Source organism: Perca fluviatilis, chromosome 8 (assembly GCF_010015445.1).
Source record: "Perca fluviatilis chromosome 8, GENO_Pfluv_1.0, whole genome shotgun sequence".
Taxonomy (NCBI): Eukaryota; Metazoa; Chordata; class Actinopteri; order Perciformes; family Percidae; genus Perca; species Perca fluviatilis.
Genome location: NC_053119.1, coordinates 29,745,494 through 29,766,119, shown reverse-complemented (window position 1 = coordinate 29,766,119; position 20,626 = coordinate 29,745,494). Strand labels below are relative to the sequence as shown.

Here is a 20,626-nt window from a genome sequence, read left to right as displayed (position 1 = left end):
ATACAGTGAAATACACAGTTACACAGTTTAGCTGTCAGCATTTTAACGGTTTAACTTACTACTGTAGCTAACAACAGGCTAACGTTACCTGCTGCCAAGTGTAACATGTTATTAGCGTTTACTAGCTTGACATGCAGCGATGCTTCTGTTGCTTCCAACGTCTGTTTTGGAGCATCAGAAAGCAGCGCAGACATTTAAGTAGCACCGCAATGAGGCACTGAAATCCACGTCGCTATTCTGTCCAGTAGATACCATGCACCGGGGCCATATTGGCACCGGATTTTAACATGCGCCGTTAACGTGAACAGAACAGCAAGAAATGTGTTGCGCATGAACGTAGTATTTAAACTTTACGGAGACAACCAAATAAAATATTGACTTCTTTTGAAATAAGAGTTCCAGTTTTGATTTGTGAAAAACAAATATTGAACAGGTGGTTGCCAAAGAGGGTAACCAGAGGCCATGAAACAGTTCCCATTTGACTCATCTGGTTGACAAGGGCAACAGTTACTGTCGAGCCCTGTTAAAGTGCAGTTAGAGAGAAAAAGACATTGTACATATTCTCAAAAGAAATCAGGAAAAAATTAAGAGCAAGAAATTTAACAACTCACTTGAGTGGCTCATTAAAGCGGATGGTGGCGGCACAGTGGAAAACAATGTTAATGTTGTCAGCCAGGATGCTCTGATCCTCTTTACTCAGATCCAGCTCTGGCTGTGTAAGATCACTGTTCACTGCTATGATCTTCTCTGCAAAGCCTGGTTGTTCGTCTTGCAATCTCTCAAACAACTGAGTGGGGAAAAGATGTCAAAATGTCCAAGTTACAGTACATAGTAAACTGTTATGTAGAATTATAATTGTAAAGTATAAATCATTGCACAATTAAGTGTGCAGCGGAATATATTTTCAAAGAAAAGCCATTTCCTTACTACTTCGTGTCAGGGGTACATGGCTGATGGGAGAATGCTCCACTTTTCATCTAATCATCCGGCAACAAATCCTAGCTCTCTACATTAATCTAGAAACTGATGATGCAAGCAATGCCAATTTACAGCAGCCTGTTGCACCAGCTGATTATAAGTTTTAGGGTTGTGCCGATGGACAATATCATCGTCCATCGTGATGGCTGGCCAACATCAAAATGGAGACCCACCATTGTGATGTCATGCCCCCCACCCTGTCAAACACGCCAATCCTAGTCGCGGGCGCTGGATGGGAAATTGACACTTGCATCGGGCTTTGCACTCTGCTGCGCAGAGTACAAGTCAAGATAGGGCCCCTTAAGTGGAAGATACTTTTTTTTCCCTCATGTGCAACCTATTTGTGAAAAAGACCATTGCTTTGAGCAGACTGGATTGGCTGTTAGTAATACAGTCTCTCTCTGTCTCCCTGTCAGTAGTAGCCCTGGACTATTACGCATTTGGTAGTTGAGCGAGAAACGGCGTTAACGTGGAACACTGTCACACTTTCCTTTCTCCCCTCATTGGACTAAGTTTATGGACAGTGTTGTGCATCAATAGGTCTGATGTCCTGTAGGTACAGGACGATGTTATGCAGGATTTATGAGTTAGCAACAGTAGACTAATTCACTGGAGTGCTACTTTGTGTAAGCCAATATTGCGCCTCTGTTAATCTGTGCTGTAAGAGTTATGTTTGTTTATTGAATGCGTTATTCAGTGCAAATATAACGGAGAATGTAGTTTAATCTCAGTAATGATGGTTTATTAGGTTATTACTGTCTCTCTGTTGAAGGCAAACGTTCCACTGTACTGTCGTTGCAGATCATGGACATCTGATTGAGTCTAGATTTTATGGCGCCGTTAAAGTAGGTCAAATTGTAATTACTGCCCTTACCAGCAGGCGGCAGCATAGCCATGTAATACTGTCCATTTACAGAGGGCATTGAAATGTATGTCTGATCGAACGGTTAGCCCATAGAACAAAATATTTATGTAAAGAGATCTAGTAAAATAAAAAAATGCTCCCCCCTTCCCCAACGAAGATATCATCGTCCATCACGAGGTTTAAAAAAAAAAAAAAAAAAACAACATCGTCAACTGGCAATTTAGGGGACATCGCCCAACCCTAGTAAGTTTCAAAATGTAAAGTCAACACTAATTCACATGTGAACAAGCTAATTAAGGCCCGACCGATATGGGCTTTTTGATACCGATTTAGAGGGGAAGGACTTTGAGCTAGAATTAATGACTATGTAAAAAATGTACTCCGAAGGCTGCTTTCCTAAACAAATAGCTATGACGACACAATTTATAAAAAAATAAATAAATAAATCAAGCATAGTTTTCAGTTGAGATGCAAAGATTGACCAGCCGGTGACCAGAATTGGCCATTTTTCACTTGATCGTCCATGACCGGCGACTGGCCGGTCAGTCTGACATATGCCAATTTTATGCCAGTCAAATGCACTCGGGCGCCGCATGATTAACATCGCGCAACATCAACATCACACATGCTATAGGCTATGCATGTAGCAGCAACGCACCACCACTCCTTCAGCAGTTTATGAAATGTCAAAGTCGTAATTATACCATTAAATTTACCGTTTATCAGACCCCAGATGAGACTAGAAGCTAACGTTAGCGAATGCTATGTTCCCCCGCCACGCTGTATTTACGTTACGGTTTAAAACGCTTTCCAGGTTAGTAGGGATGCATACCAGTCAAAACCAACATTAAAAACATAGTAATCTTCCCACAGCGTTTAGTTGTGTTGCTGAACTGCATGTAAAATGAGCGGTACTACAAGCTGTTTTCAGGCAACGTTACTGTTGACGTTCAACCAGTGAGCGCTCATTTAGCCTGGCTGGACATGTGGCAGATGAGAGAAGAAACCGACCTATCTGGTGACCGAGCAGAAATGCTTCCGTTTGCGAAGAAAAACCATTGATGTACAATAGGCCTGTGTGTGTGTTTTGAGAAATATCTTTATACTGCAAGGCTATATTTATTTGTTATTTATATATTATATAAACTTAGCACAAAAAGTAAGGACATTTGTGTTTGGCAGACTGCAACAATGCAAGCGTACACAAAACACTGACCGTGTCATCACAAAGGATGTAGTCTGTCACTGAAAATGTGCTCCAGAGAAAATACTGAAGAGAATTTTCCTACGACGGACAACCAAATTACATACATCTGCTTGGGGGAGGTGCACATTTTTAGTGGCATTTTAACTCCATGTTACAACAACCAGCTTGTGTTGTGCAACCTGTTTTTACTAAGTTAAACTTTATTATGGTCTAACAACTCACGCATAGCTGGTACCAACCGACTTCACTCTCACATAAACCTTTACCTCCTTTAAAACACCCATCAGATGGTGCCACCCCATCTCTTAGCTCTCTACTCACCTTACAGTTGATCACGTCAGCAATGCGGGCCTGGGGGCTGTGACCAGCTTTCGACCTGACCATCACATAAACACTTTTGACTCCTGGACAGGACCTCAGCAGCTTCTCCAGCAGCACCTTTAATGATGAGCAAGAAAATCATATTTTCCTCTTTGGAAAGTTAAGTTGATGCTCTTTTTGTCCATTGCAGAAGTGAAGAGAAGTAAACTAAGGTGTGGTATCAAGAATGCTTCTTCCTCCACAAAGTCTGATCAGACTCGAATAAATGAAAAACAATGGCTTCCGTTTGGTAGAATAAGGCTGTAAAAGGATGGCCATATCTACTGCCAGGTGTAAAGACATGTACTTAACAGCGGTCCACTTGTGATTGAATGACTCAGATAGGATTTTAATACCAGATGAAAAATGCATTGACAGCCCAATACCCCCAATTAAGCATAGAATAAGTGTCAAATTATCATTTGACTGGTGGACTATTTTCATTATTCCTGCTTCATGGTGTCACAGACCTGAAATCTACAGGTTTAGTTACTTACTGTGAAATATGGACTAAAAATGGCACTAATACGACCCTTAAGTTAGCATAAACTTGTGCATGAAAGCAGCAAGAAGTACAGTATGCAACTTATTTGCTTGTGTCTCCCTCTGTTATGTTGGAGTGAAAAGAATGAACTTGAAGGATTTCCAGACAGGTTCCCTCTCATCTCACCCAGTAGCCCACATGGTTGGGTTCAGTCATGTCAATGCCATTGGCTACTTGCATATTCAAAGTACTACTGTACCTTGCCCATGAAGCCTGTTGCTCCAGTGATCAGCACCGTTTTCCCTGTATAGTATTCTGGGATGTTCACCATGATGAGCTCCTCAACACCACTCCACCTGCAGAAAAAAAAATAAAAATAAAAAAATAAAAAGCAAGGGAGGATTACAATTGGGAGACAAACTTATAGCGTGCCCTTGCTCCATGAGGCATTTCCCATGTGGAGACAGAGGATCTGAACCTACATAAAGTTGAAAAAGGAAGTCAGAATTGTAGCTTGGAAGGAAGTCAACACACAAAACAGCAAACTTGAATAAGTGTTTATGATTTTTTACAGTACGATGCAGCCCTCTGTGATCATTCTTGTCCAAAAATTTCACGACCGATTTCATGAAAAGTACGAGAAGTAATGACCGACTTCTAAGTGCTAATCAGGATTTATTCTGTGCCAATCTGGTAACATTTATGGTCTGTGCTTATTGCCAGGCCACTGATGCCACAAATTGAAGCAAAAAAAAATAAAAAAAAAATAAAAAAAGAGAACATTTGCTAGTGCAAAGTTTTGTTTCTTTTACCATGCAAAAACATTTTCAATAGTAAGTTTTACGGATACGGTCAAAATTCTTATGTTAACTTTTAATCATTAATATCCCTAACCAGTTGCAAACTTTGGAAGTATACAGACAGAAATGTACATTTGTCCCAAAAAGGGCTGCAACTAATGTTTTTTATAAATTAAGCCGACACATATTGCAGATTAATTTGTTGATTGACTAAGTCTTTCTAGTCCCAAATCTGTGGCAAACATTACAGTTGAAAAACAGATCATAATGTAATGTGTTGACTCTGCACTACTGCATGTGGCCTTATCAGTCAGATTGTTGGTTTAAGCTAAATGACTGCAGCTGATAACGGCCATTAAGGAGATAAAACTTATCTAATCATCAACTATGGGATTCTTTTTTAAATCAGCCGTTGTTTGATTATACAATACTTATCCAAACAATGTCAAACCCAAGTCTGCTATTAAAGTACTAGCACACCACCACAACTTAATACTGTTTAACACATTCAATATCAACAAATGCAGTTACAGAAAAAAAGAAAAAGAAAAATAGATTATAGAAACTTCACTATGAACTCATTCTAGCTTGTAAGAACAAACTGCAGTAGAAGTGATAAAACATCCCACAACATTTACATTTAAGCCAATTAAATAGAATATAATGATAGTCCTTTAATCTCCTGAATGACATGCATAACAATGTTTTTTGTAGGTTTAAAATACAACAGGAATATTTAACTTATGTGAGCAGGTGCAGATAAATCATGAACAAGACAGTGTCTGCAGCAACACTTAAGATTGATATGATTCTTTATGAACAAATCATGTCGTACTGCACAGGCAACTCTTGACTAATTTCTCTGCATGACAAAACTGTTCTTGTGAGATAGTGTCAACAGTTTAAAGGATTTTTCGCTGTGCAATCTGAAATTAGACATGGTAACAGGATTTTTTTTTTTTTTTAAGTAGATAAAGCTAAAACCATGTTTGGTATCGATTCTAAAACCATGACAATTTATTACTGCATGCATACTTTACAGCGTTAAAGAAGCCATTATACTTGCTTAAGTGGCATCACAGCTCATGTAGTTCCAGTTGAACCAGTTATTCAGCTTTGCACAGACTTGCGAGTACAACACATTACTGCATGTTCTGTGTTAACTGTGCTTCAAATAAAAAATTGGAGGTTGGAAGCTAGGGGTTAAGATTTCATTTAGGCCTTCCTTCTTGTGATTTTGAGAACAAATTGCTTGATAAAAGCTCAGATTTCTGACCAACTTGTCAGCTTGTGTGAAGAGCTTAGCCAACACAATGTTGAAAGCAACATGCCTCAAGTCATTACCAGTCTGAAAACAAAGTCAAATAAAAAGTTAATAGCATCAGTGAACTAGAAAATGAATTTCCTGCAGAACATGCAAGTGAATACTGAATAGCTAAACTCCTAAAGCCAAACTTGATTAATAGCTTAGGCTAAATCTGCAAGAAGAAGGTGAAGTTGTGAGAATTAGAGATGCACCAATTACAACTTTCTAGGCAGATTCCAATTTTCTTTGAGTTACGCCAGCCGATAACAGATATTAGCAGATTCCGATTACATTTTTTCTAACCACTTTACAGCACACACAAATATTTATTTTCTCTTTTCTTTAATAGAACATTTTGCCCAGAACATAGAACATTTTTTGAACAGATAATGGATCACTATAAAATAGAACTATATAAATAACTCCTGGTAGGGGTGGTACGGTTCATGAAAAAACACCCGAACCGCTCGGTTCGCTAGTCTCGGTTCGGGGCATGTGTGTACCGCACGGTTCGTCAGTACACTGTTAAGCTGCACTAACCTCTTACTGCCGTAGTGCCCACTTTATACACCTATCTTAAAACACTAACTGGAAATGACGAGCGGGATGGGCGTGACAAACGCAACCCATGGCAGCTGATTGGACGATCGCGTCACATGGGTCTGGCTGGACCCTAACTTCAAAATAGACTGTCATGGCGGCTCGTTCAGAATACGATCTCATATTGTACTAAAATAGTTCACCGAAACGTGTTTCTGAAAACATTTTAAGCGAGAAATAGGCCATGCAGTTGCTGAATCTGTCTTCATTTCAGATCAACAAAGGTCAGTTTAAAAGATTTTCGTCAGATTTTGAGAGACACCGAGCCGACCGCTCCTCAAGTGGAGTGGGGTGCCGCTGCAGGTCACGTCACGTCACCTGCAGAAATGTCAAGTGGGAGAGAGGCTGCCCAGAGCTGTAGGATGCGCCAGCGTCGTTTATAGTCTGGTGTGTGGGAACATTTTGGATTTCATGGTACCTATGATGAAATAAAACAATATATAGAACTGCCACTGTGTGCATGTTTTGTGCAAAATGCATTCAATATGTTAATTTTAGCTATATATCATATGCTGAAGTATATTCTGGAGTGTTAAAGATTAAAAGAAAAAATAACAAAAACCGTACAGAACCGAAAACCGTGACCCTAAATCCGGGATACAAACCGAACCGTGGGTTTTGTGAACCGTACCACCCCTAACTCCTGGCGTGGGAAATTCACACACATCTGAAGTGCAATGTTAGAACCATTTCCTTCTTTTCACATCCAATGAATATAAAATGTGATTTTGTTTTTTGTTGTCGTCCCTCCATGCCATACTTTTTCCTTGCAGGTGTTGCATATTGCAAATGTGTTATCTTCTGCACACACGCTGAAGAATTTCCAAACAGCTGACATGTTGCAAGTTAATTCACGAGGTTCCCTACATGTGCGAGAATAGCGCGTACACGCGCTTCACACCGCGAGCGGGTACGTGCGTCACACGGTGGAAAAGTTGAGCGAAAGGAAAAAGAGACTGTGCCGTCGCGTGTGTGCGTGCGTCCTTCAGAACTGTAACTCTTATAACTTATGTTGTCAGTTAATTATAGCAATGACCGGCATGAAATCGGCATATGTCAGACTGACCTGCCAGTTGCCGGTCATGGCCGAGCACATGAAAACCGGCCAATTCCGGTCACCGGCCGGTCTATCGGTGCAGCTCTATGAATTTCATCGAAAAGTTGAACACCATAAAGTGGCAAGCGAGCGGCATCCATTCCATTCACTGAAATACATATAAAGCCATATCTAGAACTTAAGGTAATTTTTATGCAGTGCTCCCAGGTTGACCCAGGTGATCTCTCAATTGTCATGGCCAGCGATGTACCCATGTTGACTGGCTTGGTTTGAATTTCCCAAAAGGAGGGTTGAACCCTGATCAGACAACACTGGTGAAACCCTGGTCATAACGGGCTGGCCATCTGTGTGTCGCAATGCCAGACCTACAGTGGGGCAAAAAAAGTATTTAGTCAGCCAATTGTGCAAGTTCTCCCACTTAAAAAGATGAGAGAGGCCTGTAATTTTCATCATAGGTACACTTCAACTATGAGAGACAAAATGAGAAAAAGAAAATAATCCAGAAAATCACATTGTAGGATTTTTAATGAATTGGTAAATTCCTCAGTAAAATAAGTATTTGGTCACCTACAAACAAGCAAGACTTCTGGCTCTCACAGAGCGGTAACTTCTTCTTTAAGAGGCTCCTCTGTCCTCTACTTGTTACCTGTATTAATTGCACCTGTTTGAACTTGTTATCAGTATAAAAGACACCTGTCCACAACCTCAAACAGTCACACTCCAAACTCCACTATGGCCAAGACCGAGGAGCTGTCAAAGGACACCAGAAACAAAAATTGTAGACCTGCACCAGGCTGGGAAGACTGAATCTGCAATAGGTAAGCAGCTTGGTGTGAAGAAATCAACTGTGGGAGCATTTATTAGAAAATGGAAGACATACAACACCACTGTTAATCTGCCTCGATCTGGGGCTCCACGCAAGATCTCACCCCGTGGGGTCAAAATGATCACAAGAAAGGTAAGCAAAAATCCCAGAACCACATGGAGGGACCTAGTGAATGACCTGCAGAGAGCTGGGACCAAAGGAACAAAGGCTACCATCAGTAACACACTACGCCGCCAGGGACTCAAATCCTGCAGTGCCAGACGTGTCCCCCTGCTTAAGCCAGTACATGTCCAGGCCCGTCTGAAGTTTGCTAGAGAGCATTTGGATGATCCAGAAGAGGATTGGGAGAACGTCATATGGTTAGATGAAACCAAAATAGAACTTTTTGGTAAAAACTCAACTAGTCGTGTTTGGAGAAGAAAGAATGCTGAGTTGCATCCAAAGAACACCATACCTAGCTAGCTAGCTATCTATCATGGGCATGATTACTCAACGATAGATAATTGATTATTAAGAATTTCGTCTGACGTTAATTTGTTGATTAAACTAATACTGGTTGCGTAGTGTGAGTCTTGAAGTAATTAAATAAATTTCACAGTGTGGCAGCAATTAAACATTTTACCACTCCGGGGCAATATTTGACTCCATACTCAGTTGCGAGTTTCCGTTTTGATATCAAAAGTAATCATGAAGAGGACACGGCGAAGTGTGGCGTGGGACCATTTAGATTTTTTAATTTTATATTTTTTTTTAAATGACTTTGTTCACTGCAAACACTGAGATGCCGTGTATAAGTACAACACAGCCACGATTCAAATCATCCTATGAGCCTACCACTAAACAAAGTGTATCCGAGCCTGTTAATGTCGGTCGCGGCCGCGGTGCACCCTGCTCTCAGTCTCAACCTAGCATAAACTCGGAGTTAGCATGGAGGAGCTGCGGTGCACAACGAGCAGAGAAAATTACCCAAGGGACCTGCAAGATCATTGAGATGGATATTGGAACCAGCAGATCATATTTCGTCACAACGTACAATCCCCAGACTGGTAGAAACTCACTACGAAGAACACAATAAGGTTCCCCGGGCTGGCCCAGTTAGCGCGGAGGTACCTGTGCATGCCGGCTGTTTTCGGCGCCTGGACTGACTGTCACCAGGTAGCGGTTGCGTCTCACCCCAGATCATGTCAACATGCTTATCTTTCTCAACAAAGATCAGTAGACTGGTGCAGAAGTTGTATCTGAGTTAGCCTACTGGTTATTTTTTATTAGGCTTTGTCCCGTGCCTTTGATAGTTTTGAGTTACATTCTGTTTAAGAACGCCAGCTCGCAGCTACAGGTTCTGCTGCTTCAGAGCACCGCACCGCATATATAATCTGTATCTATAACCTCCAGTTTAATGGCCACAAGTTGTTCTTCTTGTAATTAAGATCTCAAGGAAAAACTCGCTGTATTTTCATTGCATTTTTAATTCATAAAAAGTTAAATAAATAATGAATTTTAATATAAAAATATTAATCATTAATCGATAGTTAATTCTCCCAACGATTGAAGAAAATTTAATCGAATGCCCATCCACACAAACACACACAAAATACATCTAACATGATAACGCATAACCAACGCCATCACCCAGATTTGCCATTCACTGGAACGAGACAAAAAAAACTGTCCAACTTCTCCTCCCTACAGTGCTTAACCAGCCTTTAGATACAAATAATGAAAGTTAAATTAAAAAGGGAGAAGAGCTTGGATGTTAAACAAGAGCTTATTCATTATTTTACCTACTGTTAAAAAAAAAAAAGCAAATACAGGTTAATCTCTCATACACTACTCTTTTTGCACTTGCTCTGTTTACTTTAAGTTTTTACTTTTGTATTCCTCCTGAAAGTGACTTTATTATGCTGTTAGATTGATAGCCTACATCTGGCTTCAGGTTGCACTACAAATTAATTTTACTTGAACTGCACTGTTCCTGTAAAATGTTAACTGTAAACTGTTAAACAATTTTAATAAATAGAAATTTGAACCTTATTGACATTCGTTTTGTGTAAATTGTTAATAATTGAGCAATGGGAAAATAATTGCTAATTGAAAAAATGAATCGTTAGATTAGTCGACAAAATTGAAAAAATAAATCCCTAGATTAATAGTTTAAAAAAATAATCGTTTGGGACAGCCCTAGTGATTTCAGGTAATTGATTTGCCGAATGCCGTCAGAGCCGATCTGCGCAGTCTCTCATAATATTCCTACTTTCACACATGGTCAAAATAATGTCGCCTAGTCATGTGTAGTGACTTAAAACATATATTGAACTAAGCCATGACGGGCGAACAGGTGAACTTGTTTCAGACTGACCTGGGCTAAAAATAAACCAATGTCCGGATTCTGCGATCAAAAGTTCACAGTTCTGTACGCATGCCCGCTGTAATTTTATGCGTTGGAGACGAGAGTAAAGTTCTCACATTAACTGTTTTTTTTAAACCACTCAGATGGGGCTATAAAAAGTACATTATCATAATTATTAGATGTGTTAATATGTCTCACGGTGCGTACAGAATTACGGCTGCCGACACTACTGCACGTCCGGATGCGGCGCTTTAAATTTTGCTGCCCAAGGACTTGTGGGACAGCGTTATCTCCTTTCCTTTCGTAAAGGATGGTCAAGTGTATCCTATGCTAAAGGAGGTAACAAGGAAGCATTGAAGTACCTTTCCGTATCACTTCTGACAATCCGAACGACAGCCACTTAATTACTTCCGGATCATTTCACTCTGTTAGGAACCTTCCTAAGCAAATTTGACTTTTCGACCGCAGCCCTAGTCTGCAGAATTATGCATACTTTGGGCATATAGTGTGATCCAATCACTTCTTATTGGATGGCAAGGTTCACAGTTAAAGCAACACTATGCAACTTTTCCCGCTTTGGTGCCCCTACAGGTAGTCTCGTTGGAACTACAGCTCGAGCTACCCGCCGCTTCGGTCCCCCTAAAAAAAAAAAAAAGTGGCCTCTTTGCTTCTTTTCCTAAAGCAGGAAAACAATCAGTTTCTTTTCATAAACCCGAGCCAGTTCTTTTCCTTAAGCAAACCCCGTTCTTTTTCTTTTGGCCTACAGGGAACATTTTGACCTCCAATTAGAGTTGGGCAATATATCAATATTATATCGATATCATGATATGAGACTAGATATGGTCTTAGATTTTGGATATCGTAATATGGCATAAGTGTTTCTTTTCCTGGTTTTAAAGGCTGCATTACAGTAAAGTGATGTCATTTTCTGAACTATTATTTGCTTTTATCCACTCAATTATATCCACATTAATGATGATTATTTATCAAAAGTCTCAGTGTGTAAATATTTTGTGAAAGCACCAATAGTCAACACTACAATAACGTTGCAGTATCGACATAGAGGTATTTGGTCAAAATTATCGTGATCTCTGATTTTCTCCATATCGCCCAGCCCAAACTCCACTTACGAATTCCTCTTGATTTGCCTTAAAATGGCAAGTTTATTTATATAGGTCTAGCGCAATTCATACAAATGGCAAAATGCTTTAAAAATGAGAAGTGTAAGTATAGTGTGCATTTATTAAAACAAACCTATAATTATGTGTAAAATAATGAATAATTAGATTACATTTTAAATTAGAATAGATGAAAACTGTATAACTACTTATTTTGCGCAAACATGTCAGCTTGCAACTGTGCGTAGGAGTGCTCGAGTGTGTGTAGATTCTGCCTCTCTCCACTCCGTCAGTTGGGCCCTACACTGAGTCGGAGCATTCCATCCCTTACACACTGATGTAAAAATGGCAGAAAGGCATTTTTCCTAAACCTCAAAACAAGGTTTAATATTTTTAAAAGTATTAATGGATTTGAAAGTTGAATAAAATATAATTATATAAATAAAAGATATGGAACGTTTTAAAGTTTGAATGGAGTTTCTCTGTGAATGTACAAATGAGTAAATAGCAATTGAACATGTATGAAAATTAGGGATGCACCGAATCCAGATTTGAGGTTCGGCCGAATACCGAATCCACTGGTTAAGATTTTGCCAAAACCGAATACCACTCCCATCCTCAGTCCATTAACACAGTAAACACATTAAAAAGGTCCCATGACATGGTGCTCTTTGGATGCTTTTCTATAGACCTTAGTGGTCCCCTAATACTATATCTGAAGTCTCTTTCCCGAAATTCAGCCTTGGTGCAGAATTACAGCCACTAGAGCCAGTCCCACAATTAGCTTTCCTTAGGATGTGCCATTTGTGTGCCTGTAGCTATTGAGGAGGAGAGAGGGAGGGGCAAGGTGGAGGGTGGGGGTGTGGCCTTGACCAACTGCCACTTTGCTCATTTGAAAGCCATGATGCCTCTCTCTCTCATGGGTTGGCCAAATTCTCTGGGCGGGCAAAGCAGAGAAAGGGGAGGTAACCTTGCTTGTTATGACCTCATAACAAGCAAGATTCCATATCGGCCCATCGGAGCTTTCATTTTCTCAAAGGCAGAGCAGGATAGCCAGGGCTTGGTTTACACCGATCACCATTTCAAGCCAATTGGGGACCATAGGCAGGCTGGGGGAACGCATATTAATGTTAAAAAACCTCAAAGTTAAATTTTCATGCCATGGGACCTTTAATGAAGTAAACAACGTCCACAGCCTCTAAAATAGTTAAATGTAACAACTTAACGTTCAATTCACATGCTCTTTTCACATTGTAGGAAAGCACATCGCTATTGCCAGATGAGTGACAAATTTGTTTGGCAAATTTTCGCTAATGACAGTGTTGTGAAGTTTGTTTAAAAGCACTTAAGAAATTAATGTTTAGTTTAAAACAGTCTAGGGATGGGCATTCGATTAAATTTTCTTCAATCATCAGGAGAATTAACAATCAACTATCGATTAACCATTATTTTTTACATTAAAATTAATTTCTTTTTAGAAATTAAAAATGCAATGAAAATACAAAAATACAGCGCGTTTTTCCTCAGATCTTAATTACAAGAACAACTTGTGGCAGTTAAACTGGAGGTTATAGATATAGATTATAGATATATGCGCTGCGGCGCTCTGAAGCAGCAGAACCGAGCCGGCATTCTTAAACAGAATGTAACTCAAAACTATCCAAGTCATGGGACAAAGCCTAATAAAAAAAATAACCAGTAGGCTAACTCAGATACAACTTCTGCACCAGTCTACTGATGTGTGTTGAGAAAGATAAACATGTTGACATGATCTGGGGTGAGACGCGACTGCTATCTGGTGACTGTTAGTCCAGCCGCCAAAAACAGCCGCGTTGTCGGGATGCACAGGTACCTCCGCGCTAACTGGGCCAGCCCGGGGAACCTTATTGCATTCTTCGTAGTGAGTTTCTACCAGTCTGGTGATGGTACGTTGTGACGAAATGTGATCTGCTGGTTCCAATATCCATCTCAATGAACTTTCAGGTCCCTTGGGTAATTTTCTCTGCTCGTTGTGCACCGCAGCTCCTCCATGCTAACTCAGAGTTTATGCTAGGTTGAGACTGAGAGCAGGGTGCACCGCGGCCCCGACCGACATTAACAGGCTCGGATACTTTGTTTAGTGGTAGGCTACATTATTTGAGTCGTGGCTGTATTGTACTTATACACGGCATCTCAGTGTTTGCAGTGAACCAAGTCATTTAAAAAAATATATAAAATTAAAAAATCTAAATGGTCCCACGCCACACTTCGCCGTGTCCTCTTCATGATTACTTTTGAAATCAAAACGGAAACTCGCAACTGAGTATGGAGTCAAATATTGCCCCGGAGTGGTAAAATGTTTAATTGCTGCCACACTGAAATTAATTTAATTGCTTCAAGACTCACACTACGCAACCAGTATTACCGTGCGTTCATGGACATTGGAAAAACGCTTTTTTCAGAGTGAAAACGTCACCATTCAAGTAACATCCTGTGGGAATCAGAGGTGGGAAACTCGGGCTGGATTTTGATAACAGAGTTCCCCAGTTGGCGACGCGTTGTTGACAACTGACATTTGATGGAGGAGACTTTGGTTCACTGAACATATTTCAATGATAATAAACTGTTTATTGTGGACAAATGCCTCTGCCAAGAAACATGCACAGACATGTTATTCATATTATTCATAAATAGGCCTATGTATATAAAAAAAATAAAAAAAAATAAAAACATTATCCGTGTCTTTTCCCGTTCGTTCTCCGGCAGATAACAAAAAAAATTAAAAAAAAAAAACACCTGGCAATGTGCTGTTTGGATGCTCGCATAAGAAAACAGCAGAGAATCTTCTGTTAAAAGCCAATGTAACAGAAGAACACGCATCCCGACCATGTGAACGCCGCCAGTCGGAAAAACAACGTAACCAGGGAGGCGGTGCCGGTTATTCCGAGGTGGCATGAACGCAGCATTAGTTTAATCGATGACAAATTAACGTCAGACGAAATTCTTAATAATCAATTATCGACTGTCGATTAATCATGCCCATCAGTCTAAAGGAAATGGTGAATTATAGTGCGATTAAAACTCACCATTTACATTATTTACAATACTAGCTGGTATGTGAAAAGGTAAACAACCTTATTTGTTTAAGAGTAATTAAGTTTTACTGCGAACAATCACAGGAAGTGCTTTTATTTTGAATTTGCCTACATGGAAGTTGTCTGTTGTGTACTCTTGCTAGCTTACAGCGATGAACGTGAGACGCTAGATGCAAAACATGTCCGTCAAGCTTACATTGTTCACTTTCTTGTGTGTAAAACTGCAACATATTGAACAGTAACTGTTCACAGTAAAAGACCAGCGTTTTTGGTCATCATTCGGAAGCCATTCCACTACAGAAGGCATGTTGGGTGGGTGAAATTAGAAAGCTAAAGTTAGCTAATGAGTAGCAGCAGCAGAGTAGGGTTCAGTGGAAAAATTCTAATGTTCGGCAGAAACCGAACCCTGTCAAAAATCCTAATATTCAGCGTGTTTTCGGTGCATCCCTAATGAAAATGTATGAATTTGTGTAAAGTTTGAACATTCCCTTCATCCACTTGAATGGGGCAAATTTGCCTGCAAAAAGTTGATTTCAGAAATTATGAAAGTTATGAAAGCCCTGAAGTCCCATGTCAAAGTGTCCTTGGGCAAGATACTGAACCCTGAGTTGCCCCCGATGCTGCGCCATCGGAGTGTAAATTTGTGGTAGTGTTTATCTGATGAGCAGGTGGCACCTTGTATGGCAGCCTCGGCCACAGTGTACGAATGTGTGTGAATGGTTCCTGTACTATGTAAAAGCGCTTTGAGCAGTTAAGACTAGAAAAGTGCTATATAAAAACAGTCCATTTACATTTATGAAAAATCTGTATTTAATCTGATGTTTGAATGAAGTCCCTATATTGAAAATGTGTTAGGAGTTAATGTGTAAAGAAAAAAGAAAAAGGGTACGGAGGAGTAACAATAAATACAGTACGTAGAAGAACAGTTTGATGATGCCTTCAGCAGGACACGTGCTCAGGCTAATGCTGCAGATTCACAGTTTGCTGCATCACATCCTTTGCCAGGTGGCCAGCTCCCGCTGTATGCTTGTCACATGACTACAGCTAAGCTGCACACTGACTGAAGGCAGCTTCTGGATACATGTACTCAAGGGAAAGGCACAAGACAAAATCTAGTGTCAACATTAAGTTTTTACTATATTATTAAGATGCAGTTTGTCAATATGGGACTTAATTCAAGGTTACAGACAGTTTGTATTTTAACATTACTTCAAACTCAAACCCGTGGCCCGGCCCATCAGAAAGTACCAGCTGAAAACAGGATCCGTTGGTGGGAAGAGGAACTTTGGCCTAGGAGGCAAACTTTCCCTTACCCTAAAGTGGCTTTGCCATTTGTCAGGCTGCCATTGTAAATAGGAACCAGTTCTTAATGACTTGCCTGTAAAAAAGAATGGTGATGGTGAAAAAAGTTAACGTTAGACCAGATACTACATGGTACCTGTGCTCTGTTTCATAACACAGGTTGATTGTGTGACAAGTCTGCAACTTGTGCAATACATTCAGTAATTCAATGCAAGTAACAGTGAAACATCTTAGCTGTAGGAAAAAGCATTGGTGCCATTATGTGCTTCATTTCATATTTAAAGAGTAGGCATACACACCAAATAAAGATTTGTCTTATGTCTAGGACGTGTATGCATTTGTATCTACTTGTGACTACAAATTTAGTCTGTGTCTTGGAAGGCCTACACAAAATATGCAAGGATTTTTGTGTAAGGGAGGCACACTCAAAATGTCCAACATTCCTTACAGCAGCAGGAACAGTTAAAGTAAAAAATTCAAACCAGGTCCACTAGTCACGGTTCAGAGCCATTTATGCATAATTTCCCTCAGAGATTTCGGTTAAAAAGTCTTGTGCAGAAAAACAAACAGAAGAGCCTTGTATTAAAATTGTAGTTGGCACGGATGGATTGCAGCAGTCAGTCTCGGTCTGCTGTATGGGATATGCATATGGATTTAGTGTTACCTGACTGATGAAAAAAAGTGGTGGATAAAGCGGGGACGGTGCACAAGAATCATGCAAAACGTGTGGCTTATGCTAGCAGCAATACTTCAATATGATAGCGCATTTACAGAGACAATCACACCAGTGTGTCCATTGACTGTGCTGTTATAACTTTTTTTTTTTTTTTTTTTTTTTTTTTTTTTTTTTTTTTTTTTTTTTTTTTTTTTTTGTTTTCCTTGATTTTTCCCGGTTTTATAATTTTTTTTTTTTTTTTTTTTTTTTTTTTTTTTTTTTTTTTTTTATTTTTTTTTTTTTTTTTTTTTTTTTTTTTTTTTTTTTTTTTTATATAGTAAATCGGGCTGTAAAACTGTATCAAAAAAAGCCTTTTAAATTATCCTGCAGACATAATGCACTTTATTTTCATAATAATAATAACTTTCATAATGCATTGCAATTTAAAGAAGCAGTAGGTAAGTCTTATAAAACTAAATTTCTGTCATATTTGCTGAAACTGACCCTATGTTCCAGTAGAACTACTCGAATTATGGAATATAAAAAATAAATAAAAAATCCAGCTCCTCTGGCACCACCTACAGCCTGTAGTGCAATTGGCAAAATTCCACCGCTCCCGGTTGATTTTCTCCAATCAGGGCCACACGGGGTGTCTATCTGCCTGTCAATCACTGCTCAGGCACGCACACGCATATAAGAGCGTTCTCCCCTCCCCCCTCCCTGCGCACGAGCTGCAGAAAGGTTTCCCTAAACTCGGGTGAATATTGGAGTGACTTTTCAAAGGTGGCGTGAGCTCCGGTATTTTAAAGATCTGAAGAACAATGCAGATGTAGCCACATTTCTTCTCGACAGGTAACATAATTACCATAAATGATTTATAGTTATTAGTAGTCAAAAGTCCACAAAGCTATGTTGGTGAGGATAATAGTAACGTTTGCACAGTGGTCGGTCTGATATGATGCTGAAATAGCTAACGCTAGCCTGCTAGTTAGCATCGTTTTACGGTTGGTGAGTAAACATTGCGTTAGTGTTTAGTTATTGAAAATGTTGTCCGACATGCTGACCAGCAGTTCTGTCAATCTCTGTTGTGTGGGAGGGGCTTAGGAGACGGTTTGGGCTGCAGCAGAAAGGGGGGAGGGACTGAGAAGTTGTCGATGTTCAAATTTGTTGGAAAAGTCCTGGATCTTCACAATCTTATCTACAGCAGCTTTAACAACAAGTAGAACTATTCAGAGGTTATTGGGCCTGTCCAGTTTAACTCCACATACTGTAGTGTTGATGGATTTTATTGTCAAACTGTTCGCTTTCTTCACAGCCAACTATTAAATGAACTGCTCCGCCAAAAACGTCACCGCGGTGGGTACGTTCTAAGTGTGGGTTGTTCGGACAGATCTGCCCCCACTGCTAAAAAAAAAAAATCCTAAAGTAAACACTGCAGGTTATGTTCTTAGCCAGAATTGTGTTAAGACTAACCACAATTAAGACTTGCCAAATAATGAAAAAGAATGTTGAAATTGGAAAGGCCAACACATAATGTCAAGCCCTGCAATCAATGTCATGCAATGTGAAAAAACATTGCCAGATAAAGAGTGTAAAAGGTTTGACAAAGACATTTACTTATATAAAACACCTAGTTTTAATTTCTTCTTGGGTTATCCTTAACAGCCATTCAACACCTACGGGAAAGATTTACCAAGTAGATGAAATGTGTCAACTAAAGGCAATAATGTCAAACCATGGGGATCGATGCATGCTCCAGCAACACTGAGATCAAGGTTGCTCAGTCTGCAACAACCTGCTTATTCTAGTAAGAAATGCCAACTTCCTGCTCATGGTGATGTCACAACACCCCCATCTTTGCAAGTGGCTTGTATAGACTTGTATTTCAAGTAAAAATCATCAACAAGTTACACACACACACACACACACACACACACACACACACACACACACACACACACACACACACACACAAAACAAACAAACAAACAGCAGGAGTGTGCCTGTCTGACTAACTAGCCAGTCCTCAAACCCACTCAAAATGTTGCTGATGGTTAAACAATTCTGTGTAATTAGAAACTGGCTCCAAACGTATATTAAGTTCACAATACATTAAAAACGTAATGGAAAATAACTTGGTTAATAGTAAGTATCTTAAACTTGATGAGGGCAACATTTCCTTCCCCTCCAAACTGTCCACACATTACTAAAATAAGTTACTTCACACATCTTAACAGTGATGACATGATGGATTTCAGCAAGTGGATTTCAGCAAAGTAAGTGTTATTATACAAGAGCCTACATATCAGACCAAAAAAACAGACTACCAACAGACATTATGAAGGCAACAAATCCAGTGATTCTCATTACCACTCACTGGCCATTTGTACAATGGGCGACGCTATGTTTGCGTTGCACTCACCGTTGGGTTCAGTGAGACCAGCTTGCACTTTTGAGCAAAGTCGCGCTGCTCCGGCACCGGCGCGCTTTGCTCGACGCAGCGAAACACTGGGGCGTCGTTAACGAGCGTCGTTGCCGCCTTTGGTCTGAAAAAGGCCCTTTAGGGCCCTTGTAGGCCTTTCAGACCAAAAGCGACAACGACACCGCTGCGCTCTGAAACCCATTATTCACAACGGCTTGTGACGTGCCAAGACGGTGTTTCGCAGCGTCAAGCAAAACGCGGGCGCAGCAGCTGCGTTTAAAGTTCTATCTGGTTGAACTTTGGGCGAAGCGCGCTGAACCAAGCGGCAAGCCCAGCGCAAACCGCGTTTCGTCTGAAAGGCCTAATAAGCTTTATTATATTAAAACCACACCGACTATATGGGCTTTGAATGACTTTAACATGCTTAACGTTCCTGTTAGCCTGGGAGTAAATTAAAAGTTAGGCCGCTTAGGTAACGTTAGCCCTCGCCTTAAATTAAAAGTCCCTCATATGCTGCCACAGCAATCAACCTTCATCATTTAAGTGCACAACGTTAAACAAACTGACAGAGATCAGGGGTAGCGTGCGGGAAAAGGAGAACCATTGAGAATTAAGAGGTTTGTTAAAACACAACAGCCCCAGGGTGGCTGGGCGGTCGCATTGGTGATTAACTCTCTGTGGTAACGTTAGTGAAGGGAAAATGCGAGTAACGTTATAGAGTAAATGCCCATAACCTCTAACTTGGTCCCTAACGTTATATCTGCGTATATCTTCGGCCAACACTACAGTAGTGTTAGCCACCCTTCCCTCCTCTTGGTGCATCTCTTCCTACACGATGTCACACGTTGAGCGTTTAGAAAACCAATTGTGAGCGCCGCAGTCCAATTAATACAGGGCACATACGGCTCGTGGACGTAATTTGAAAGGTATACGTACCAGAAATGTCGTTGTTTCCCGGTTCTTCAACTTAGGAGTATGTTGTGTGGCGGTGCAGCAGCTTGTACAGCTAGAGTGGAGACTTAGCAGCAGGAAGCCAGCAGCCTGGGCGGATAAATGTAGCGCCGTGACGTCACCGGGACAGAGGGTCTCCGGCACAGATAGGGTGAAAAAGAGGTCTCACTCCTCCGTATTTCACTTCATCTAAATAAAAAAACGGCTTCAGGTGAACTTAAAACGCACATTCTGGGTGTCATGTTTCCACCCAAATGTCAAGCGAATTTTATGC

General features: G+C 40.3%; 1 protein-coding gene across 2 annotated transcripts in view; it reads right to left on the bottom strand.

The window, feature by feature from the left end:
* Window positions 1–20,450, bottom strand: part of far1 (fatty acyl CoA reductase 1) — a 34,742-nt gene extending 14,292 nt beyond the window's left edge. For both annotated transcript variants that reach the window (XM_039808956.1, XM_039808957.1), the window contains exons 1-4: window positions 20,338–20,450; window positions 4,154–4,250; window positions 3,372–3,488; window positions 612–787 (exon numbers count right to left, since the gene is read on the bottom strand). In XM_039808956.1, coding sequence (XP_039664890.1) covers window positions 612–787; window positions 3,372–3,488; window positions 4,154–4,225 — 365 coding nt within the window. In that variant the 5' untranslated portion in view covers window positions 4,226–4,250; window positions 20,338–20,450. The remainder of the gene's footprint in view (window positions 1–611; window positions 788–3,371; window positions 3,489–4,153; window positions 4,251–20,337) is intronic.
* Window positions 20,451–20,626: the final 176 nt, after the last annotated feature.